Genomic DNA, 27,500 nt, shown 5'->3' on the forward strand with positions numbered 1-27,500 from the left:
GAGAGAGAGAGAGAGGGAGGAATAGTAATAATAGTTGAGAAAGGGATGTGTGATAAGGCTTGATTTGTTTTGATATTTGTGTGTGTACATGTTGGGATGGGTAATGTAGATCATGGTTTGAACTTAGGTACAGCAGGCGCTTCCTTGTTGAATTCAGATATGGGTGAAAGGGAGCGAACTTTGTTTAGATGTTGCCAGCTCAAAGTGTTACAATGCAAGGTCTGTCACAAAAAAAGAGCCTGCACGTTTCGTGGAGGATTAAAGCGGCACTTGAACATGTATAATAAACAAGCGGAAAATGGACCCAATGCTGAAATGAGGCATTTGCTGCAGTAGATGTGACCAGCTATCCGAACGCTTTTCAGCACTGAAATATCATTTAAGATTTCACGCTAATACAGGGCAAATATAGGTTAAAAAAAGGTCCAGCTCTGCAAAGGACAGACAACTCAATACATGCATATTTTCAGAACAAATTGTTAGATGACTATAAAGCGGTAATAAGAAAAATGAGATGACAAAGAAATAAACGATTACTTTATGTACTTCATTAGCTTACAACTATACGTGGCCTGATCAATAAGTATCAGGACTGTTGCCAAAGTAACGAAGCTAAAGCATGCTGAGTAAAGCCACTTATATATGAATAGTTCGTATTTGTATTTGGTTTTGAAGATTCTTGGTGTGAATTCTTGTGCTGAAAGAGATACTATTGAACCTTGGTGAGATGGACATTATGGCGGTAGTAATAAACACACGCTTGTGTTTCTAATTACCGGCATAATGCCCCTCCCAAGGCTCAGTAGTATACACACACATACACACCTGTGTGTGCGTAAAGTAATATTTTATAAGCTTAAAGCTTACAAACGATGATCATACATTGACTAAAGTAAATAGTCTAATAATGCGGCATATAAGCCATCGACGGAAAAAAGTAGGAACAGTAGCGGAGGGAGATAGAGTTGGTATGCCCCAATATTAGACTACTTACCTAATATGTTCCAGTATTAGACTATTTTCCTTACTCAATGCACGGTGATTACTTATATATATATATATATATATATATATATATCTATATATATATATATATATATATATATATATATATATATATATTATATATATATATATATATATATATATATATATATATATATGTATATATATCAAATGGATGTGTTATAATACTATTCCACATATACAAAAACTAACAATCTAACATACCCCCATCATCATGTAGCCCACGGATATCATTATGGTTTCGACACTTGGCAGTACCATTCAAACCGGCGATGTCAAATAAGTGTTGCCTGGGAACAAATATATCAAAGAAACCACAACTTTCAAACACATTTACCCTATGAACAACATCATCGGTAATTACAATGCATATATATATATATATATATATATATATATATATATATATATATATATATATGTGTGTGTGTGTGTATAGAAGCTAGTTTTTTATAGTGTTTACTCACCCCAGCTCAACACTTGAACTTCTCTGGTTGCCTGGCCACTCTTGGAGGCAGAGGGTTCGCGTTGAGCCGTCAGCGTAGCTAAAAGTCTCGGTCTTGGAATAAATAGCCAGCGGTAGCGATATGAGGCAAGAGGCCAACCATATGACTACGATGAGTCCAATGACCACTTTCGCTGACATTCTCACCCATCGCATAATGGCCAGATATCTGAAAGAATAAGAAGAATAAGAACAATGAGAGAGTTCAAAGACAAAACAAATATTAAAAAAAAGCAACAGAGAAATAGAAAAATATAAAGTCACAACAAAAATTGCAGTAGGAGAAATTTGCAGTTGAGAAATTGTAGTTGATAATGCTAAATGTACATCATACGTGATACACTATGATGATGATGATGATGATTATGATGATGATGATGATCATCATCATCATCATAATCAAATACTCCCCAAAAAAGAATATTCACTGTTGGAATGCCTTTGATCTTTTTTCTAGTTCATCGCTGACAAAAGGTTTAAATAGTAGCAACAAGAACAAAAATGACTTTGAATATAAACACAAGAAACCATTGTTTTAGTTTCTCTTTGTAGCACACATTTGCCTCAGATATACTATACGACCTTTTGATCTTTTACTCTTTCTTTTTTGATATTACTAAAGCATCGATTTCTCTAGCACGTAACAGGTTTCCAGGTTTCAAAATAAAGATTTGGTACGAGTGAAGAATTTTATTTAAGCACCAAAATATTTCCTCTGCCTTGTGAGTGAATTCAATAGGTAACAACTTTGCAATGCGCGAGCGTATGTGTATATGCATGAATACTTATATACAGAAGCGTAATGTGGGTATGTGTGTGTGTGTGTGTGTGTGTGTGTGTGTGTGTGTGCGCGTTTATATATATTTTACTGTGTTTCTATCTGAATCTGATTTTGTTTATGTTTCCGTTAATCAGCGGTATGGTTAAAAGGTAAAATACCCTGAGCTTGATATGATTGGCTAAACCATTTAAGGCGGTACCCCAGCTTGGCTGTAGTCAATGATTGAAACGCATAAAAGAATAAAGGAATAATTATTTTGACGTCGACTAATCCGGATTTTACTATCTTTTTGCTTGATTACTGTTTCAGAATTACAAAGGAGAAATTCAGTAACGCCAACAATCACATTAAAGCTGCCTACAGGAACCTGTTTGTCCATTCAGTTCAGCCATATAAATCACAGCTTTAAGCTGCGTATAAACGGAATAGAATGTCCGCTATAAACACGAGATGCAGTGATGCAAGCAATGGAATCACTTACACCAAACAGTTCCAAAGAGTGCTAATGAATAAAATACATCTAGCATCCTTTACCAGATAATATCATCCAAAAGAAGATTAACACCCAAGAGAAGATTAACACCGACAGCATCAACAGAAGCAGTGGCGGCAGCGTTTGTTTGATGATACAATCACTGCTGCAATCTGCTTGGCGATCCGTAAGGAGAAACTATATATATATAGCTGCGCGTACCTTATAACTTTCATGTAAAGTACTGTCTCAACCCCTAGGACTCATACAGTTTGTTACTCAGTTTCCATGGCATATAAGTAATCAAGAGCACAACACGCCTTGTATACGGGACGTCAGTACATCGCAGGATCACCCATTTGCAAATGAGTGAATTAAAGCAACGTGAAATGAAGTGTTTTGCTCAAGAACACAACGCATCACCCGGTCCGGAAATCGAAACCGTGATCTTGCGATCATGAGTGCAAAACCTTACTCACTTGACCATGCGCCTTCATATTTCATGAGAAAATACCTATTTGAGAATCAGTTCTGACCGCTACTCTAACAATAAATGAAGACTGGTGAGTTGCTCTATAAACAAAGTAGGTATGAATTTAAAGAATTTAAGTTGCGTTTACACGCCGTCTAATAAGTGTGGCGAGTTTTACATCGACAACACAACTCACAAACGGCACATCTGCGTAAAAGAACAGATTTATGCAAATGCTTCGTCAGTTTGAACAAAACTGGAGAAATGTCATAACCAGAATATTACGATCGCCCTCAAAGTCTAGGATACTGAGTTTCATAAAATTGAAGAGCTTATTCTCATTAAAATTTTTTTACCCCATTATTAGCACCAAATAAGGTGGTGAGCTGGCAGAATTGTTAGCCCGCCGGGCAAAATGCTTAGCAGTATTTCGTCTGCCACTACGTTCTGAGTTCAAATTCCGCCGAGGTCGACTTTGCCTTTCATCCTTTCGGGTTCGATTAAATAAGTACCAGCTACGCACTGGGGTCGATATAATCGACTTAATCTGTTTGTCTGTCCTTGTTTGTCCCCTCTGTGTTTAGCCCCTTCTGGGCAGTAAAGAAATAAGAATTGTTAGCATACCGGGAAAATGCTTAGCGACATTTCGTCCGTCTTTACGGTCTGCCTTCAAATTCCGCCGAGGTCTACTTTGCCTTTCATTCTTTCGGAGTTGATAATATAAGTACCAGTTGAACACTGGCGTCGATGTAACCGACTTCCCCCTTCCCCCAAATCACTGACCTTGTGCCAAATTTTTGAAACCATTATTAATACAAATCACGAGCTGTCCGACGCTAATAAACTAATTTAACGATACCATTCCGCTAAGCTGCACTCTACCAAATTCTCGCGTATTTGGGCAGCTCAGGGATAAGCTTAGTTTCCATTTTCTCTTCATGAGGGTACATCATTGTTTTTGCTTTGCTTTTTACTTTCGTTTTTACACGTTTATTTTCAATTTGCATTGTGGTGAATTTCTTAAACCTTTTCAACTGATAATATTTTCTGTAAGTTTAAGACGGTGAGCTGGCAGAATTGTTAGCACGCCAGGCAAAAATGCTTAGCAGCATTTTGTTTGTCTTTACGGTCTGTATTCAAATTTCGCCGAGATCGATTTTGCATTTCATCCTTTCGGGGTTGATAAAATAAGTACCAGTTTAGCTCTGAGGTCGATGTAATCGACTTAACTCCTTGCCCGAAATTGCTGGCCTTGTACCAAATATTGAAACCAATGGCTTCTATCGGTGAAAGGAAATCAGTTGATCAATTTCGGTAACCGCAGAAAATCTTGTGGTGGATATTACATTAAACATTAAAATTGATAGCTTATCAAGGTGGTTAATATGTTAGGGTCGCTGGTATAAGCTTGATAACATAGAGTCCATAGCACGTGAGTTGCTGTTGTTTTGGCCAAAGTTAGTCTTGATCTGGCAGACTTAGGATCAAAGGTATTCCAGCCATCATCGTATCAGATATAAAATATTTAGAACTACAAATATCCTTGATGTATTAATAATCTAAAAACGAAAAGGAGAAAATCGACAACGACGGCTGTATTTTTTTTTCTTATTTAACTACAACGCTACATGTCTGAAGGCTGTACAACGGAATATTAAAAATGTTATTGCGAGTGAGAAGTGTTAACCACTATTACCAGTATGGTAAGAAAAAATATTGCAGATAAAATTAATAGTTTAAGCTATTTTTAAACGTGGTTAAGTTGTCCTTTGCTGACAACTTGTGTGTGAGTATGTGTAAGGAAAGAAAGAGAAAGAGAGAGAGAGAGAGAAAGCGAAAAAGAGAAAGGAAAAAAGAGAGACAGAGAGGAAGAAAGAAAGAGTGAGAAAGGAAGAAAGATAGATAGAGAGAGAGAAAGAGAGAATGAGACAGAAAGAGAGAGAAATGATTTGCCTTTGTAGTGAGGATTCTTCGGAAACCTTATCTGTTCAAAGTCAGACAAAAAGTCTAATTTTATTAACCCAAGATAGATTCAAGTAGCACATCAGAATTTCCAGAAAAATGTTGGATATTATTTCTGTGCTGTTGTTGTAAAATACATTAGCTGTTATCGCTCCGAACAAAGTAATCGTTGGATACGACTGAAAAAAGGAATTTGAATAGAACAATAAACAACTTAAATATGGGATCAATTTCGATTTTGGAGATAGTTAAAAAAAAATTCTAGGTCGCACGAAGCTGGTAACGTTATTTGCTTTGTTGGTTTTGCTGTTGCTTCATGTCAAGTGAGCTCTGGTCGAACAGAGATGTGCGATCAAAGGCATTACAGTTATGACCAGCCTAAGAACTTATCTACATTATCCATGTATTATTTTCTTTCCCAAGACAGGAGAGCATAATTTGAAGGGAGTGGGTGGGCAATCTAGTAGATCAAGTGGCAATTCACAAGCTTCCGCAAAGGTTACTTATTGTTGTTGATGTTGATATTCATTTTATGGTCAGAATATGGTAAAGCTACCAATCAACCACTTAAGAGCACCAATGGGTTCAGCATCCAAGCTATAGTGTTAGACGATGTCAAACATGAATGATAAATTCTTTCCCGTGATTAATGATTTTATGATTAACCATAAGTCTTTTTGTTTCGGGATGTATTTCCTTACGATTTGGTGCATGAAACATCTAGGCTGAAGTTTTATTACTGTCTTGGTCATGAGAAAGATGTTGATCTGTAGATGTTGATCTTCACATGTCCATCTAAACTGGAGTGACGGTCGGGGTTTAATGTTCTTGTTGAATAGTCGATAGTCGACTGTTGGGCATGGCGGGAACTTCTGAGGGGTGACGACATTCTAGGGAGGATGGACTAATCGTAATGATTAATGCAGGACAAAATGGGTGTAGGTAATAGGGGGTACAATATGGATGACAAGGATGAGATACGGGTGAGTAGGGAATGCCTGAGTTGAGATGCTTGGAATGTCAGCGTCGAGGAACGTAGGCAAGTCTAGTGACATTATAAAAACAGAGAGAAAAAGGCAGAAGGTCTGTGGGACAGACACTGGAGTATATTGGTGAGTGATTTTGAGTAGCTTTTCTTTGGTTGAATCGAAGGAACCTCTTTGGTGGCTCACAATAGGCTTTGAATTAAAATGAATCAGTAATTGCACTGGTGATAAGATACGAAATGAAGAAACTATGTGTTGCAATACCAGCGACTAACACGTTCGGTTCTATAATTACAGAAAGATAGTTTAATTATCGACACTGAAAAATAAATTGATTTATTTTGTCCTGCTCAGACTTCAATAAAAATACTTTTATAAAAAATATAATTATATCGAAATTGACCTTAGTCCCATCGAAGTATTTCTATTTTGTACCAAAACTCAAAGAAGGTTAAATTAACAGTAAACAGAACGGTGATAGAATACATCATTCTATTTTCGGATTGTTAATAGTCTTCTTTAGACGTATAAATAAATTGCTTTACGAAGTAATTGTTTTGTTTTTTGAGATTTTAGTTTGAAGATATTGAGCAGTACTCGTTTGTATTTTCACAAACTTCTAGCGTTAGTTGCGTGTCGTTTCTGTAGAAATGTCTAATTTTGAATTGCTACAATGGAATGATATATATAACAAAGATTACCAGAGAGAAAATCTGAATCCATTCAGTGTGGAAATAATACTGGAAGACATTTGAAAGTGTCCAAAACATATATTTTAAAAGCAAACATAATTGATAAAATAGCATTAATGGAAAAGTTTTAATGCACTTCCCATGTGTTATTTTTAAATATTGCAAGAGAGTGGTGATTGAGATATTTGTATTGACAACATGGTTAAGCATAGTTTTCTGTGGGAGACGGTAGCGTGTGATTCAAGAATGTGCCTCTTAGTTAAAACGTATGTCTATACAATTGTTCAGTGTAATATAGAATACTCAATACAAACTTAAATGCTATAAAGCTTCATGAAAGCATATTACATAAGTCATGCGAACAACTACATTTACTATCGGCTATCTGTGCACATATAAAACGGAGGTATCGAAATACATTACATTCTAAATATCTATAGAAAAATTGTTATAACATGCACCACTGTTATCTATATGAGATTCCTAATGAAAAAAATCCCCAAGCCATCAATTCAATGCTAATATTCCAATGTTTCCTAATCTTCAGCGCATTGAACATTTTTTATCAATGCATTCAATCACCCATACCGCACTTCTTACACTATTTAATTGTTACTAACATAAGGAGAATATATAACCGTATAGCATTCTTTAATTGGGTATTTAATGATATAGTCTTATTATGTGAAACGTCAATACAAAAGACAATGGAAAACACATACCAGCTCTCAGTAACAATAAAAGAGATAGGAGAAATAAAGTTGGCATAATGTGAAAAAGAGTTAAGTAGCAGATCTATCTATCTATCTATCTATCTATCTATCTATCTATCTATCTATCTATCTATCTATCTATCTATCTATCTATCTATCTATCTATCTATCTATCTATCTATCTATCTATCTATCTATCTGTTTGTCTGTCCGTCTGTCTATCTGTCTGTCTGTCTGTCTGCCTATGCTTCAATGTATATATGTATTTACGTATGAATATTTAGATAGATACACACACACACACACACACACATATATATATAAGCAAGCACACACTCACAGTTACACACCCAAATACTGTGTCTCTCTCTCTTCTCACACACGCACATTCATACTTATGTGTATATATTCTGGGCTGTAGAAAAATAAATTAGCTTTAGAGGAAATAATGGGGTTTATTTGTTACTTTTGTTATATTAATGTCTGTTTCGCTAAAGTAATGTAGTTTCTCTAAGGTAATGTAATCAAAAGAAAGAAAATCGCATTACTAATTAGTTTCAGCTGATGAGTGTTCTAATTAAACTTGATCTATTTCTAATATTTATGTAAATGTATTTTCTTTGTGAGATTTTGCTTCAGTTCATATTATATGTTTATGCTGTAAACTTGGCTACTCAATATTATGGGAAATGAGAGTGGATATAAATCTCTGAATAAGTTAGTTGTTCAGCCTCGCAATTAAGACGTAAGCTTCTTTAACGATCTTATTAGCGAATTGCAATGTCTGAGTGAGTGTGTGTGTGTTTGTGTATGTTTGTGAGTGTGTGTGTGTTTGTGTATGTTTGTGAGTGTGTGTGTTTTGTGTGTGTATGCCAGATGAATCGTAATACGATGTGTGTTTCATTGCATTATTGATTTCTAGCAGAGGCACGTTGTTACATACATTTGGAGAGAGGTTATATTCTATTAGATCGATCTTCGTGATTGGCTTGTACTGTTTTATTACTATCCGATAAAAGACAAATTTACTCAAAACGGCAAATTTACCCATTAACGCAAAGCTGTTCCCAAGGGGTAAAACTAATAATTGCAAAGCATTCTGCCTCTCGATCTACCGATTCTGCAACCCGCCGTCCCATTTCATTGTATTGCGTAATAATGTACATATCTTTGGCATCACGTCCGACAAAATGCTTTGCGATATTTAGTTACAGTTCTTCATCAGGTGAATTGAAATCCCATCGAAATCGAATTTACCTTTCATCTTTCAAGTGGGACGATAGAATAAAGTTCTGGTCAAGTACAGATGTTGATATAATCGATTTGTCGTATCAAATAGTTTTGGTCTTGTCTTTGGTTATGAAATCAACGTGATGAATACACATTTATGACCATTATATGTGACTTAATTGTTTTCACTCTGAAAAGAGCAACCCTAAGGGTCTAAGGAGATCGAAACGGTTGATGTTGAGTTTAGACATCTTGATGTCTTCCCGATAAATGTGATGGGAAAAAAGTAACTTAGAGGGGCAGGGATATAATATGTGTGAGATGTTAAAACATAGATATGTCATGTCAACCTAGGTGGAACCATTGTCCAATGAGGTAGTTCAAAGCAGCATGTGCTCATTGCAATAATGATGGGATACCTGATAAGGAGACATCAATCAATCAATCTGTCTACTGATCAGTCACTCAATGTGTATGCATGAGTGTGCGTCAGTCGGTCTGTCTGTCTATTAGTTTACCTATTTATTTATGTATGCCTGCTTGTCTGTCTTTCTATCTACCAATCTGTCTCTCCGTACACACACTCATACATACGACCGCGCACGTACTCACACACACACATACATGAGAAGACTAACTTACTTCATACACTAAAGGGAACAGAGCATGAATTAAGAAGAACACAGCAAGAACTCAATACAATTAAATGTAAAATAAAATTCTTATTTATATATGTTCATGTACATACACAAACACACACACACAAGCAAGACCTACTTATTATTTAACAAAAAAGCTACTATTCAATAAAATACTTCATATCACTGCTGAGTTAATCTATTTTTATTGGAAAATGGCCTCAACTCATGAATCATCCATTTCAGGTTTCTCTTATACGCTCCTCAGATCCACAATACACACATCCGTAAATGTATATAAAGTGTGCATATATATTCAGTGACTCTTTGTACTACTGCAACTGGAAAACTGTAACCCTGAACAACCAGTCGTAACCTTACAAAGCCTCTTTGGTAAGGAAGGTGCTTTTCGCTGGACACCCCATAGGATAAAAGGAAAAAAACTCCTGACAAATGGTGGATGAATACAGTAGAATCAAGGCTATCCAAAGCTGGGAGTGACAGATCCCTAGTCTTTGCTTAGACCTTTCTCTAAAAAGAAAACTCTGCCGTAATCCCTTACTTCACATTCAATGATGTACAACAGTTCGTCTTAGTAGTCTAATGCCTACGTTGCTCAGAGAGTGGGATTGACCATGTGCAAAGCTTTCTTCACTTTAGGTACAAGCATCGCTTGATTTTGAACATCACTATTATGTATTGCATACTATGGGTTGGCCGTAACCAGAAAAAGGAAAGCAATCAATGAAAAATGTCATAATCATAATGGTATGAAGACATGGGACAGTGTAGATGACAAGTTCACTGAACAGCTACTGCAAGACGCCCCCATCATTAGGAAATCCGTACAAAAGAATGTAGTTCACTTGCAAGATTGAAAAGCCACATCTGTGCTGTTCCTGTTTAAGAGAACAATCGATTTCATCTTTATGTATTGCTTATATAAATATTGTGTGTGTGTGTATGCAAGTGTTAGTACCGAGCAGTAACTGTAATATATGTATGTATGTATGTATGCATACATGTCCTTAACATATTGACATATATGCACACACACTTAAAGATACGTAATACGAAAAGGCTACAAAAGCTTTATTTTTTGCCACTAAAAATGCTTTATTCACACACGCACACACACAAACGCAGATGCACAAACATTACACATACTGCACGCACACATACATTACACACACACACATACATTACACACACACATACATTACACACACACATACAGCACACATATACAATGCAATGCAATGGTGTGCCTCAAATAAGATGTTTACTCTGTGGACACCTACGTGTGTGGTTATATGTAATTTATTGCAATGTGACAAGAGAATGATAAACAAAATGACATGGAAGCAATTTATACAATATATAACGGTCAAATAGAAAAAGTTAGAGATATATAGACAGTGTGGATGTGGTTTTGCGTGGTTTTTGTGTGATCAGCCTGTTGTAGCTCAGTGTTGTCTTTCGAAGGTCGACACTTGGCAAACATTCCCTTCTTATCGGTTTTATCCTTTTACGTTTACTGGTTTCAGTCATTAGATTGCGGCCATGCTTGGGCATTGCATTGAAACATTTTTAGTTGAATGAATCGACCTCACTAACTTATTTAATATGCGATATTTTTGGAAACTGGCATTTATTCTATCGGAATCTTTTGCCGAACCGCTAAGTTACCGGCACATAAACAGAAGAACACTGATTTTCAAGAGGTAGTCTCTCTCTCTCTTTCTCTCTCTCTCTCTCTCTCTCTCTCTCTCTCTCTCACACACACACAGCTTTTTTCCGTTTCCGCCTACCAAATTCAACCATAAGGCTTTGTTCAACTCGTGGCTATAGTAGAAGACACTTGCCCGCAGTGTCACGCAGTGGGACTGAACCCGGAACCATGTGGTTGGCAAGAAAACTTCTTACCACACAGCCACACTTGAGCTTATGTTAAAAAAAGAAAGATGAATTGAATATGGCTCAGTTAGTATCCTTATTTTCTTAGAGCATTCCACTCCAAATATTCCTCGTTTTAGATATTCGTGTGAAATAATGTCCCACCCCGTTCACGTCCAGCTTCTGTGGAAATTATTAAGAAGGCGAAAACTTAACGTAATTGTCGATTTTGACACATCATCAATCATCATTTACTGTTGATTGATACTAAAACACACTATTCATGTCTCAATACAACCAAAGATTATTTTTGAAAATGTGCTTAAAACAAGTATATTTTTTCTGATTTATATGTTTATTAGGTAGTGGGTAGCGATTTTCTTCACTATTTCAGGGAGTGACGATCCTACCTGACACGAGTCCCGGGTTCAGCTGGCTCCGGCTGACAGTACCCGGTATGGGCCCCTATCCAAGGTTACGGAAAGGAGACAACATTCAAAGAAATCCGGAGTGGAGCTCCGTAGGTGGTTTAGTGTTTAACTCGACGCTCTTCCGGCAGCTCCTGCAACCCAGCTGGTGCCAAACGTAATGCTCTGCACTCCTTTGCACTACGTCAGCAAGGTCGAGAGAGGAATCCTGGCGATTGGGCTACCCAGGATTTTCTTACATCTAGTCCAGGTCTGCGCAAAACTAGAGAGGATATGAAATGTAAAAACCAGACTGGATTAGTTTATGCACAACTCCATTGTCTCCCGAGACAAAAAGGATGCCAACAACGTGATAAAAATCACGATCCTTTTAAGTATATTGCTGCGTCTTCAGAGCACAGATTTGTCCAAAAGGGCTTTAAATCTCAGGCGAAGAACTACGACTTTACTGCATTTGTGACAAAATGACACAAACAATGACAAAGCAGTCACAAATATTGACCAGTGTTGCTTGTAAACCAGTGTAGTTTATTTGTGTGGAGAAACATTCGCACACAAACACATAGAGTCACGCACACACCAGAGCGCGCGTGCACATGTATGTGAGTATTTATGCGTGTGTTGATGCGTTTTTGTGTTTCAGTTTGAGTCTCTGTAACAACCGGCGTTGGTTTGATTACGTCTTATTTAATTACCTAAAATGGACCGATAGAATAAGTACTATGTATGTATGTATGTATGTATGTATGTATGTATGTATGTATGTATGTATGTATGGATGGATGGATGGATGGATGGATGGATGGATGGATTTAAGTAATTCAGCAGTACTCATAAAAATGTTCCTTAATGTATCAGTCTTCAAAACATAGAATATATTGTACGATACGAGAGAAAACAAGGAATGTATAAGGTCATAAATGAAGAGAAATAGTTTGATGAAATTCTATTTAACAATACGAAAATTCTAATATCACGACAGATTGTTTCGTAACTTAAACACATGTAAATAATTTATTACTGTTATATTTAATAATAAATAAATTACTTATGTGATTTTATATGTATATGCATGTATGTATGTATGTATGTATGTATGTATGTATGTATGTATGTATGTATGTATGGATGGATGTACGTACGTACGTACGTATGTATGTATGTATGTATGCGCGCGCGTGTGTGTTCCTGTGTTTAGAAATAAGAGCTAAAGCGCCCTGATGATGCAGTCAATGCATGAAGAATAAGGATAAAATCAAGTTTATGTTAATGTTCCCAAGTGCGTTTGTTATCTGCGACTTGTTACATAAAAGTGTTCCATGAGGATCCGTTGCGGTTGAGCTTCGATATGCATTTAGAACATTTAGCCAAGTGTTGCAAACAACCATAATGGTGAAATGTGCGAAGGAACTTTAAAACATAAACGTGAGCTTATCCTTATTTTTCGTACATTTGTTCATAACTAGTAATACTACCCAGTTACTTAGTTAACAACTATACAGAAAGCAAACTGGATTATGAAAATCTATGTGGTGCTCTAAAGGAAACAGTATGCACAATTATATATATATATATATATATATATATATATATATATATATATATATATATATATATATATATATATATATATTATATATATATATATATATATACATATATATATATAGTTAATCCAAACATGAAAACACAAAGGGAAAACACAGCAACGCGAGGACGTGGAACAAGTATAGTATTATTGGACGCTCAGGAAAGAAGGAAAGAAGGAGGGGTTAACGTTTCGAGCGGAGCTCTTCGTCAGAAACCTAGGAAAAGGAAAGATCCAAAGAATATATATATATGTATATGCACACGCACTATTTATATTATATATATATATATACATGCACGTATATGCTCACATATAAATTATCTTTGACCAATGTATATCAATGAAACATAGACGAACAAATATGTAAAACTGGTGTTTGCAGAGATACCTTTGTCCACTGTCACCATCAGAAGTGTAGTTAACCTTTAATTACTCTTTAATTATTATGTCGCTGAAATTATGTTTACCTCATAATTATGAAATTTAATAACAAAGCAAATTGGTTAGACGGTAAAATGAACATCATTATCTGTGACGCACGTATTTCTAATTGTAAGCTTTGACTGATTACTCTATTCAATATAGACTGTTATATGAAAATATCTCTGTTATTTGCAGTTCTAATCTTGATTTGTAGCTATTTTAGACTACTAGGTGACTATATAAGCCTACAAGCTACAGAGTTGATTTAATGTGAAGCTATTTTAAACTGTTAGATGATTTTATAGATCTACAATTTGCAGGATTAATTTTGTTTTTCTGCTTTTTAACCTATTAGGTGATGATATAAGTCTACTATTTCCAGGGATAATCTTAATTTGTCGCTATTTTAGATGGCTAGGTGATGCAGAATAAAATGTCTTATCTGAAAACACAATCGAACGCTAGCAAGAATGGATTGAAACTGAAGATTCGAAAGACTCGAACCTTGATTTCCCAATACTATAGCTAGTTGACCATTTTGCTAAGCACAACAGATATAACATTCTGATGTTATCTATATAAAATTATCTTTGTATATTGCAAAAAGCGCATATTTTCCAATTAAGATTTACAGGTTTTCATGCATCTACTTATGATATTATTTTCATAAACTCAGACTAATGTTTTGCATAAATTGTGAAAGCTGAATGTATTGAATTTGTGACAGTAACTTAGTTATTATTAACCATGAAAAGGCAGCGAGCTGGCCGAATCGTTCTGATACCGGTCAAAATGCTTAGCGACATTTTGCTTGTCTTTAAGGTTTGAGTTTAAATGTCATCTAAGTCAACTTTTCCTTTCATTCTTTCGGGGTCAATGAAATAAATACTAGTCAAATAGTGGGGTCGACTGACTCCTCCTTGTAAATTTCAGCCTTGTGCCTATTTTAGGAAGGATTATTTGCTATGGAATTATCTGAATTAGATTTCTGAAAATATACGAGGGTAAATCAAAAATTATCTGCACTTTAGTCATAGCATATCTTTATTATTGTCACACTGCCTTTTGCGCATGCGCATTTATAGTTGGTACATTTGTGGTCACGTGATCGAAGTTTGAGCCTGATCGCATCATTCTTCTTCTTTCTGGTGTTACAGTTAAGCATGGCCGCTCCACTAGCAATGTGCACCAAGGAAGAACAAATAGCAGTGATCCGATTTCTCTGGAGTAGGGGTGTACGATCAACAGTGCAAGATACAGTGCTTTGCTGGCCAACAAATTGAAGTCAGCAATTTGCACCAAACATCGAAGCCAGTTCTCGAAGAAAGCCTGTTGCTTCATGACAATTCACACCCACACACGGGTCGTCTATAAACCATTAATCAACTGAGCTTTGGGGTGCTGGAACATCCTGCCTACATTCCAGATCTCATCCCTTCCAACTATCATATCTTTGAACCTTTCAAAGTTGGTTTACAAGGTCGTCGATTTCCTACGGATAATGTGAAGAAATTAGTGTGTAAATGGTTGCACGACCAACCAAAAACCTTCTTCTTGAAGGGAATACGCAAGCTTGTGGACCGCTTGACCAAGTGCATTGAAAATGAAGGATACTATATAGAAAAATGGCGTACTTGTTTATCCCCTGCTTTTGTGTAAATACATTGGAAAGGCAAGAGTGCGTATACTTTTTGACTCTCCATCGTATATAACAAGGAAAAAATATTGACAAAAAAGAGAGAAGATAAAATGAATATAAAATGCACAATATTCTGTCACCATAACCAAAATTCATGCAAAAAAGAGAACAAATTGAAATAAGCAGACAATAATAATTTCTAAGATGACTAGAAGTCAGCAATATATTCTAAATAATTACAGCGTGGTTTTCACTGAAAGTTTTATGTTACCCAACCAAAATCAAATCTCATCTCTTTCCTAGTCAAAACATTGTTTATTTTTTATTCCTTCCATCGTTAGTTCCATTAGTTCTTTGTTGACCAATAGAAGAACCGTGAATTTCATGTAGTTCTATAGCCAAATGGTATCCTTTCCATGTGAGTAATCATTTTCGCTTAGATTTCCTTTTTCTTTTCTGTATCTTCTTTCTTCTTCTCCACACCCGCTGTTCCCGATAATTTACCTGCCAACCTATAATTCTTTCTGCTCATTTCAAGATGATTCAGTGCTGCTGATGGCTGTAGCCAGAGAAGGAACCACTCAACTTCTTCGTTACTGGCTCCTAGCACTGAAGTGGAGATGATTTCTTTCGCTAAATCTCTGAGCTACAATCCATACAACTTAGAAATAACTGTTTCTGGAATTTGTCGATATTGTTGCTGCCTCCGTCGTTGTCTAATGCCTTTTTCTTTCCGAGCAGAAAGGCCTTAAAATAGCTCTTTTTATCACACATGTAACAGTTGAGGTTTCTGCCCTTCACCACAAATCTGATTGCGTCCCTCTTTACAGCAACATTGGGTACAACTCCGGAATAGCTTTGTTGTCTTCAGGGGCATCAGGTCTTTGCATATTGCGTGTTAATTCGACACTCATCATCTGGTCATACTATGTCACTAAGTTAACGATAAGCTAAGCGTCAACATTGGTATTGGTCTACTAATTTCTTTCTCTGGTTGTGACCCTTGTGTTTGCGGTACCAGCTTGTTGGCAGGGGTATGTTGCTTACTAGATCTGCATGTTCCTCTTCCCATCCTCGATTTCGTTGGTCGGATATACACTTCCTTTTGCTTCACCTAGTTCGAAGGAGTATAAATCATGTTATTCACTACTTAGTGCTTTTGTACCTTCAATATAGCGGCATATTAGAGTAATCGTAGTTTTTAGAGTCCCTTTCCTCTTTGCACACTCTTGTATGAATTCTTCGAACAAGAAGGTACTCCCATTTTTTCATGAAAACGCTCTATGTACAGCGAGTCCCCCTTTACACTGCTAAGAAAACTAACGTTTTAACAGCTGTCTCTTATTTACTAAGAATGAATCTGCTAGTTTAATTACAATTTTTCTGTTTGTCTTTCATTTTTATATCTGTTAAATTTTTCGTTAGGGAGCATAAATGTTCGCTATCATCTTTGTGGGAGACTCCTTCAACTATTACTTAAATGGATGCTAAGCTTAGAAATATTTTCAAAATTGTCAAGCAGCAAAAAATGTTTGTTCTAGCATATACTCTTTACTCTTTTACTTGTTTCAGTCATTTGACTGCGGCCATGCTGGAGCACCGCCTTTAGTCGAGCAAATCGACCCCGGGACTTATCCTTTGTAAGCCCAGTACTTATTCTATCGGTCTCTTTTGCCGAACCGCTAAGTGACGGGGACATAAACACACCAGCATCGATTGTCAAACAATGCTAGGGGTACAAACACAGACACACAAACATATACACACACACTTATATATATATATATATATATATATACATATATACGACAGGCTTCTTTCAGTTTCCGTCTACCAAATCCACTCACAAGGCATTGGTCGGCCCGGGGCTATAGTAGAAGGCACTTGCCCAAGATGCCACGCAGTGGGACTGAACCCGGAACCATGTGGTTGGTTAGCAAGCTACTTACCACACAGCCACTCCTGCGCCTATGTAATCTTTTCCACACCAATCGGACGGAATACAGAAAATAAACATCTCCCCTGTTTATGAAAACCAGTGCCTCTCAAAGTGGGTGATACCGAATGAAAGAAAATGACACACGGGTGCTAGGAAGCAAAGGAGGCGACAGATTCATCTGTTTAGTGCTTTCAGTCATTGTCTCCTATTTAAGTATTAATTTGAAAGTATATTATTATTATAAACTGTTTGTTAGCCACAATCATTACACAAATGACAATAACACATGAACAACGACAATGTTAACAATAATAGATTCCAGAACGAGTATAAGTAAAGAAAAAGCGAAATATATACCACCTTGCTCATTATATTTGCTTATAATAGGCTGATGCTTGTTCACGTCAAACTAATAAGCAGGCTCCTTTAGCTTGATATCATGCGCGTGTGCATTGCAAATAAGTGGAGGGGTGATGACTCGTGGTATGGTGGGGCAATGAAAAAGTGTTAGCAAAAGAAAGTGGGCAATAGTTAAAAATGTTTAAGAAGTACTAATGCAAGCGTTCAATACAAACATGACGAAGAAAGAAACAAAAAGCTCCCCCACCACAAAAAAAAAAAGAAACAAAAAACAGCCAAACAAAATCCATCTACATTTGAAGGTAATCTTTGGGGTTTGAATTATTCACGTCTGGAAACATGGGGATTTCATTTATCACCCTTAAATGACTTATTCAGGGACATTTTGAATGGGATGGGATACTTGGCCCGAAGAAAAAATTCTAATTGGGCCCCACCTGCTAGGTCATGCATTGTTTATTTTGATATGAGATCACCATGTCGGGCACATATGATTGTAATGCACGTGCTTGGTGCACCCTTATCAGACGAGGTGTCATGAGTTTATCCCGAACTGATAATACTCCTCGGTAGCACTGCAAGGTCAGAGATTTCTGTAAATTATTTTTGTGCTCCGGCTCGAAAGTCCTCCGGAACAGATCTGCCAGTTGATTTTTGTCGCCGCCCAGATTCTCCCCGAGAACGTCGTGTCGCATCCACCTGCCATTAACCCTCTATGAAACGCCAGAGTGGAACTTCCATCGACTGTATTGACCGACTGACAGAGGACTGTGAACACCAGACGAAATTCTAGGAGGCAAGCAACTTGCCTCAGCCTACGCTTGAACCAGTCAAAAAGACAAGTTGCGGAAGAGCGAGTCTAACAAACGGTGACCGCACCTGCTCACCGTCAAGGAAGCGATCCATTGAACGGTTGTTGACAACAAATGGAACGCCTGATCAGTGAAACGCTCCCCTTTACAGAAAATGAAAGAGTATGCACTCCAGTTTGGTCAGACGTAAACTGGGACAAAACAAGACAGCCAGACGGTAATATATGACGGAGGAGATGTCTGCATTTGCCACCCCTGCTCGACCTTTCAGAGACACTGTACAACAACAACAAGTACTACTACTACTACTACTACTACTACTACTACTACTACTACTACTACTACTGCTACTGCTGCTGCTACTACTACTACTACTACTACTACTACTACTACTACTACTACTACTACTACTACTTTTTGCGAAATCTGTAATATAATTTCTGGTTTGGTTTGCAACTGTCCGTCCTCTCTCGCGCTCTCTTTCTATATGGATGTATGTATGTACAAAGGCATATTTCTTAGCACGATCTTTAAAGACATTAAGCTACTACTTTCAAAAATAATAGATTCTTTTTTTTGCGAACTAAGGGATCTTGTAACAATATTCCTTTTAATTTTTTTTACAAGGCCTACAATTTTCCGGTATGTGGAGTTTAGCCCTAGAACTTGAACTTACATCGACCCTAGTACTTGAATGGTATTTTATGTTATCATTAGGCTTTGTGTTAACGTTAGTAGAAGTAGCCGATGCTTTATTTTACCGATTGTAATCGGATGAAAGGTAAAGTTAACCTCGGCGGCATTTGAACACAAAACATGAAAAGCCAGAACAAATACCACAAGGCGTCTCACCTGACGTTCTAACTACTCTGCCAATAAACTTCCATATATGTGCTTCTAGTATAGGAACAAGACCTGAAAATTCATCTGTGTGTGTGTGTGTGTGTATGGTGGGGAAATAGGGTTACTCGATACGATTGAGTCTAGTGCTTGAACGATACTTCATTTCATCCATCTCGGAGAGATTAACGGCAAAGCTAACCTCAGAAAAAAATTTGAAATCGCAATGTGAAGAGTTGTGAGAAATACCACAAGACATTTTGTTAGACGCTCTGACGATTCAGCCAGTTCATAATATGATAATTTCTTTTATTAGCCACTGGGGCATAGAAGAGCATTACAAAGAAAGAACATTTGTGTGGGGATTTACATAAGGGATGGAGAGAAAGAAAGTGTAAAGACAGTGGGACGCGATAAAAGCATACACAGTATACAAAGTATTTGATAGCATGAATAATGCAGTCCTCCTGATACAGGAGTAACTCCAGCTAGAGCCAATCAAGGAACCCTAAAGAACCAGGATTACTTTGACCATTAAAAGTATGAGCCCTCTCTCCTGCTCCCCAATCTACATGTGCATACTTAGCGTAGAGCCATTCACTCTAACATTTTTTCCACAGTCATCCATCTTTTCACAAATCGACTGAAACGTAGCACTTCTCTCTCCGCTCTCACTTTCCTTTCCAAGTGGAGCTTATAAAAAGGTCGATTGATGATGGAAAGTAACAACAACGAGAATAATATTTTATAAAAACTTAAAAAAAGCGAAAGTGGCTTGTAAGACGTACAAAAAAACTAAAAAAATCGTACACATATCTAATACATATACATTTACACACATACATGTGAGACACACATTTACAATTATAAATACAGACAATATGAAATAGCTTTTTCCGTTCTTATTTTTCTGTCTTTCACCATCGATTTGAAATTAAAAAAACTGTAGATGGTAAAAGTTGTTTCTATCGCTATAAAATTCTCGTCCATATGTTCTTGAATCTAATCAATTGGAATACGTCAGTAGGTTTCGGCAGAATGTTTTGTCATAAAAATTGTTCTGAAGTAATTATCAATGTCGAAACCAGCTTTGCAGGAATGACAGAAAATTTCACCTTGTTAAAATGAAACTAATTAAATGTTCTTAAGTCATAAATAAATTGTTTAGAACGAATAAAGAAAAAAAAGTTTTCCATTAAACATTGAAAATTAGATTTGCTTTAAGTTTTAAACTACGCTTAATTCTTAGTTTAAAAATTATCTCCCCTTTTATTTGAGAATCACTAACATGCAGTTGAGGTTGTTTTGTTTACAGTTATGATTACATATACACAAACACTCGTATATATATATAATTTGAGAATGTTGTGTATTTCTTATCCCAATGTTCTTCAAGTTTCTTCATGTCGTCTATCGAGGGGTTTTCTCAATCTTTCTGTAGATCTGGTATTGGACTTGGTTCCACTGGAATTTTTCTCGATAGTTCCACGATCTACGATAGCTGACACCTGGTTCTTTCGTCGTTGGAGTCTCGCATGTTGTTAGTCGAAAGTTACGTATGTGAATACATTGCTTTACCTCCGCTTCGTTAAAATCATTTATCCACAACCAAGGATATAAAAAAAATTATAGGGGAGAGTATTCATTATCCGAGATAACGAATAGTCTTCTATGCCAACGTGTCTGTGTTGGACGCTATGTTTTTAAGACATTCCAGAAATTCTCCATGTGAGATTCTTATGTGAATAGATGTACACATCTGGGTGCAAGCATCGACAGTTCAGCCAGCACACCAACCCAACCACATATTCACAAACACTGGGAGCTCGCTTAACACAAAACTGCTTTGAACTCTCTCAAGAACTTAAATTAAAGTCAAAGAAAAATCATACAACGCTCACACACATATATTTATATATATATGTGCACACTAGTATATGTTTATATATGTACACACACAGATACAATATATATATATATATATATTATATATATATATATATATATATATATTATATATAAGGGCTTAGTAAAATAAATTACTTTGCCACACACATATATATATATATATATATATATATATATACATACATATATCAGCCGAATAATAAGGCAAAGAATAAACTATAAAACTATAATCCAAATAGTTTACTATTCACTGCACTCCTACAACGGTTTTACCGTCGTGAAACAAAGATTTTCCAGACTTGATGAATTTCGGTTTAGTCTGGATTCCGACAGTGTTGATAACCCAGAATTCGGGTTGAGTGCTTCCCTGGAAATAACCTATCTTTATATCCTACCAGGACCTAATATATATATACATAAACAACATAACATATACGTATGACCACCGTATAGTATGCACATGCTTTTTGCTGCCCTGGAAACTTTCACCCTGCTCAGGTTTAATGTAACTTCAATTACTAATAGTCACTGAAAGTCGTAGATATATCTGTAAATCTACTACTCATGAAATGGTGAAGAAAATCCACGGTCTCCCATCAACTCGTAAAGATTATTAACATTCTATATTATCATTGTCAAGTCCACATATCTTCACAGCAATTCGTAGTTTATTTACAATGTAGTGAGAAATATTTCAATCCTCATTATATAGACAGTCTTAAAAATTTTATAGTTCATTTCATTTAGAAAACATAATAAATTTGTAACCATCTTATCTTAAATAGTAAAATCTATTAGCATATTGCATCAATATTGACATATCCATATGAGTGCACTGTAATTTCTAAGTTTATTTACAAAGTATTTAGGAATAGTTATTATAGACGCAGATTTAAAGTAAATGTTAATTTTATAGTTCACTTCTTTTAGTAAAGCTTATTAACATCTTTTTATCTCATTATGTATATAAAAGATAACAAGAAGAAAAACAGAACAAATATTAGCAATCAACATCAACATAAACAGATTCCCGCCGTTTACAGTGCACTTCGTAAATTTACCTACAAAGAAACGTGATAAGAAATATTTTTCACACCAAACTTCATTTAGTAAAGTTAATTAGCATCTTTTTTATTTCATTCAGCAAAATTTTTATTTTGCCACCAACAAAACAAATCCATGCCGTTTACACTGTACTTTGTAAGTTGTAAGAAACGTGATAAGAAATATTAAAATGTTTGGTTTTGACAGACGTAATTTAAGTAAAACCTAATGTTTCATTTCATTCAACAAACGCACAAAGTTTACATCGTAAATTTAATTGCTAAGACATAATGACATATTTTAACTTTTCCTTATAGGTACAGACATGAGGTAAGCAAAATGTATCTTGTCTGTTTTTTTTTCATTTCTTTTTATGACCTCACTTTATAATCTCATTACAAACCACTCTTTAACTCCATTGTTAATCTCTTTGAAAACTATAAGCAACTAATTAAGAATAATTAGACAATTTCGTTATCTTAACAATTCAGCTTTCTTCCTACATCGCTTCACTTTCGTTTCCTTTCGAGCTAAAAAAAATTGATCTGTCTGATTAATCTGTCAACAAAGCCCAAACTACTGAAGGAGAAATTAAAAAAAAAATATTCAAGCCGAAGAGAAACTGGTAAATGGAAAAATACGTTTGATTTTAATGGCATGGAAATTGGCAGAAGGCGATCCATCCAATAATTTGACTGCAAAGGCATTAGAGTGCCATGGTTTCCATAGAACAATGGCACAAATAGAGAGAAAAATGAGCGAATTCATTGATTCTTATGCCCTTAAAAAGTCATACATATGTTTGCTGGTCAGCTTGATGCAGCATGGATATGAAGCAAGCTCAAGCAAAGAATGTAGCAACCCAGAATCTGTAAAAGACCAGAACGAAGAAATCAATGCTGTGACTAAGCATGATGTCAAGAAAGCATACAGACCCTAAATGGCCCCAACATCAATTGTCAAAAGCAACGGCGGAGAAAACAGAACTAGCAGCAAAGAAGTTGCTACTACCCCCAAGAATAAAAGAAGAAACCACCTGGAAGAGGCAGCAATAAGCAAGGCAAAGGACACAGGATAAGCACCTAGACAAATTATAATAAAAATAAGAATAGAAATATTAAAACCATCGACAACAGTAAAAACAAGAGGAAAACAAAACTCGAACCGCTTGTAGATTCTATTTAAAACGTCTACTGATACAATAAAAATCAGAAATAGAAAACTCGTTCAAGTAGCAGCTATTCACCGAGCAATTTCGAAGTCGTAGAAAGAAGAGACTAACAGTCGTCCATGGATGGGCGACTGTTAATCTCTACTTCCTAAAATCTTTCCCAAACCTGCGTCGCGGAGAAGAACTTCCTGGGTACAGAAATCTCAGACCAAAGAGGATCTTAGAACATTATACAACATTATTATATACAACGTAATAACATATGTCGTTACAATACACGACAAAACACTATATAATCCTATGACATATACTATAACACTATACAACACTACTAAATATAACGGAAAATTATGGAACATCTGATACTTTAATTAGAAAATTTTTAGCAAAATAGTAAATGAAGGATTAAGTAAAAAGAAAAGAATTCTAAATGTTCGAAGAATGCCATGAAATAAATAAGGGTAATGATGACATTTCTACCATAAACCTCAATTTGTTTTTAGCCAATTAACCTACGATGTATAACATTTAGCTGTAGTTACCAAAGCGAGAAAACCTTTCAAGTGACTCGAACAAATACACTAATTATAGATCGTTGAAAATCATAAAACAAGCTATTAAATCTCAGAAAATAGCCAAAGGCAAGCAGGCTTAAAAAAGAATTAATAGATATTATTAGCTAGAAATGTGGTGCAAGGGAATCTAAACACACAGCATTTAGCGATACGACTATATAACTGGTTAACGATAAGCTGTCTCTTGCAAGAGATAGTCAGTTATTTCCGATTTCTGTCGCACGAATGATAGATTCTCTGCTCTATCTCGAGGCACAATGCAAACTAGTCTATTTAAAGTAATGTAACTTTTTCTGTCAAGAACTCACTACTATAAAGCGACAGGAATTTCTCTTATGCTACAATATACAACTTATTCGCATATTTTATATTACCTATAGCAGCTAGGTGTCACTCAGATTTTGGTCATAGACATACAATTGTGACGTTGATAACTTTTGAATAAGCTGACTTTACGGCTGGTTATTCGATAGCCTGTAATAAATTTGAATGACCACGACCTTGTTCAATAAATTCTGTTAAAGCCATTTTTTAAACTAACTCATTCCAGCAAAACTATTTATTAAAGCGTCATCAAGGTTTGTAAGATGCTGGTGTTTTAATGTTAAGTTTATGTCGTATAATTGCCCAATTAAGGTCGAATCCAGGCAATTAGTGATTCCTGCAATGTTGGGAAAACTTGCTGCCAAAATTTGTTGACTTTGTTTTTGTTGAGACGGCCGACGTGCATTTTACTTGTAGTTTCATATTCAAATAGAAAAAGAAGCAAACCCTGTTTTACACAGACTAATTGCCACTAATTACATCTAAAGGAAAGTTTGAAGGATTTAGAAGTGAAAGTACTAATGGGGATTTCTAACATCATTAAAATGGAACATCACTTTAGGGGGAGGATTCAGGTGACTTATAAACCCTAGAAATTGCGTATTATTTTTCCAAACTCAGAAGGATGAAAGACAAAGTCGACTTGGGTGTTATTTGCACTCATAACCTAATGAGAGGCAACCAAGTGCTTGAAGGCATTTTGTCCATCGCTCTACCACCTCAGCTATTCACTAACCTCATTTTCTAACACTTATAATTTTTGACATTAATACAATGCCAATAATCTGAGAGTAGTTTGTGATTAAATCAACCCGAGTACTTTGTTGGTACTTTATTTTATCGATCACTGGAGGAATGAAAAATGTGGCTGATACTGGTAATGAGATTGATGTCGTATTAGGTAGAGGCAACACAGTTAATGTTCCTCAACTAACAGAAGGGGAGATAATTCGTATCCTGTAATATACAGTGTTACACCGCATTAATAATTGCAGCACTTTGTTCTCTCTGACTCAAACTTAAATAGGCAGCATGGTTAAGTACTGCATCGAGAAAGCCTTGTATAATTAAGAAGCAAGCTTCAATAGCTTGCATTGTAGGAATTAAACATTCTACAATGATTGTTAGCGAGTAGAAAAGATGAGGAATTTTGCCAAGTCGTCCTATCCTATTTCAGATTGGTAGATTAAACTATTTAAGATACACGTGTTTTGACCATTATGAGGCACGAACCACAAATCTTCAGACAAATTTAGTTGAAGTTTTGTATTTGTATAAAAATACATACATTTTATGTTCACTTGTGTTAAACACTAGTGAATAATACGCGCACACCACACACACACACACACCATACCACACACACACACAAACACACACACACACCACACACACACATACACACACACACACATATATTTATATATGAAGAGAGAGAGAGAGAGAGAGAGAGAGAGAGAGAGAGAGAGAGAGAGAGAAATGAGAATCAAATTAGGCAAATCAATTCACATATAATACATATATTCAACCATAGACCCAATATGCATACATTTTAAAAGATATATTTAATATATCAAACATATTAAAAGTATATAGAAATATAAATATAATAAAAATATATAGATTTATCTATACATTAAAAATATATAAATACATTAAAAATATATAAATACATAAAAAATATATCGGAAATATAAATACATATATAAGTCGACTTACAGAATAAAAAAATATACCAAAGAACTAGAGAGAAAGTTAAGAGTTCAGAAAAATGTAAAATATAAAAGGCTTGAGTATTAATAATCTGACGGCCGTTTCTGGGTGTCCAGTTATCCAGTCAAATTATATTATATTCATTATTGGACACCGCCTCCTTCTTTAGGGAAAAGTAAAGTATTAGAGAGATTTACATTTACTGCGTTTTCATAATGAGAGTCAATTACGGAATGATCTTATAGAGAGCCATATACACGAGGGCAGGGAGTAGAAGTGTTTTAGAAAGAGTAGCGAGAAGAAGATAAACAATGCATGGATGGTAAAATGAAGTTACAGATGGTTCAATAGGTAGAAGGTTAGAGGAGGTGAGTATGGTTTACGTATTTAGAATAAGTTTCGATGGGTGTGGAAGCTGGTTCACAACGCTACCCAGAATCATCAAAATGCATAAAAGTTGAATAAACCCTATATTCATCTTACGCCTCAAGTTCGAATACTTTGAACACTTCAAAATGCAGTCTATACGTCGCAAAAAATGTTTTTTTCGCTTTTTAGAATTTTTTCTCTCTTTTAAATATAATTTTCGTGTTCAGTCCTAAATTGGTATTACTCTTTTACTCTTTTACTTGTTTCAGTCATTTGACTGCGGCCATGCTGGAGCACCGCCTTTTTAGTCGAGGAAATCGACCCCGGAACTTATTCTTTGTAAGCCCAGTACTTATTCTATCGGTCTCTTTTGCCGAACCGCTAAGTGACAGGGACGTAAACACACCAGCATCGGTTGTCAAGCAATGCTAGGGGGGCAAACACAGACACACAAACACACACACACACATACACATACATATATATATATACATATACGACAGGCTTCTTTCAGTTTCCGTCTACCAAATCCACTCACAAGGCATTGGTCGGCCCGGGGCTATAGCAGAAGACACTTGCCCAAGATGCCACGCAGTGGGACTGAACCCGGAACCATGTGGTTGGTTAGCAAGCTACTTACCACACAGCCATAAATATCAATTTTTACCCTAAATTTAATTTTACATAAATATTTGTTCTCTAACCGATAAATTAACTGCTGCTAACTATTAGCTGCAGGCTAGTTTTTCGGGTCTCATCGCGCCAAAAGTAAAGACATTTGAAATATATATTTCAAATGTAATAGGCCGTACTCCATGCACGCGATATTTCGGTATCGTGTTGGCATTTAGTACAGCAAATTACATTTTATATGGGACCATGCTGATGATGGCTGCACTTTTCCTTGCGGAAAATAACAGCCGAAACTAAATTTAGTACATGGGTAAATATTTATTTCGTATATTTTTCACTTGTTTATTGCTTTGGTTTT

The 27,500-nt window shown here is 35.9% G+C and overlaps 1 protein-coding gene and 1 long non-coding RNA gene across 7 annotated transcripts in view; one reads left to right on the forward strand and one right to left on the reverse strand.

Annotated features, from left to right (window-relative positions):
• LOC115231298 (tachykinin-like peptides receptor 99D) overlaps window positions 1-27,500 on the reverse strand; it is a 709,436-nt gene that overhangs the window by 53,604 nt on the left and 628,332 nt on the right. For all 6 annotated transcript variants that reach the window (XM_036498707.1, XM_036498698.1, XM_036498708.1 and 3 more), the window contains one exon: window positions 1,494-1,700. In XM_036498707.1, the coding sequence (XP_036354600.1) occupies window positions 1,494-1,700 (207 nt within the window). The remainder of the gene's footprint in view (window positions 1-1,493; window positions 1,701-27,500) is intronic.
• On the forward strand, window positions 15,364-26,525 carry LOC118761064. Its single transcript, XR_004997133.1, has 3 exons — window positions 15,364-15,497; window positions 24,682-24,685; window positions 26,514-26,525. It is a non-coding gene; the product is annotated as an uncharacterized LOC118761064 (long non-coding RNA).

Source organism: Octopus sinensis, linkage group LG2 (genome assembly GCF_006345805.1).
Source record: "Octopus sinensis linkage group LG2, ASM634580v1, whole genome shotgun sequence".
NCBI classification, from domain to species: Eukaryota; Metazoa; Mollusca; class Cephalopoda; order Octopoda; family Octopodidae; genus Octopus; species Octopus sinensis.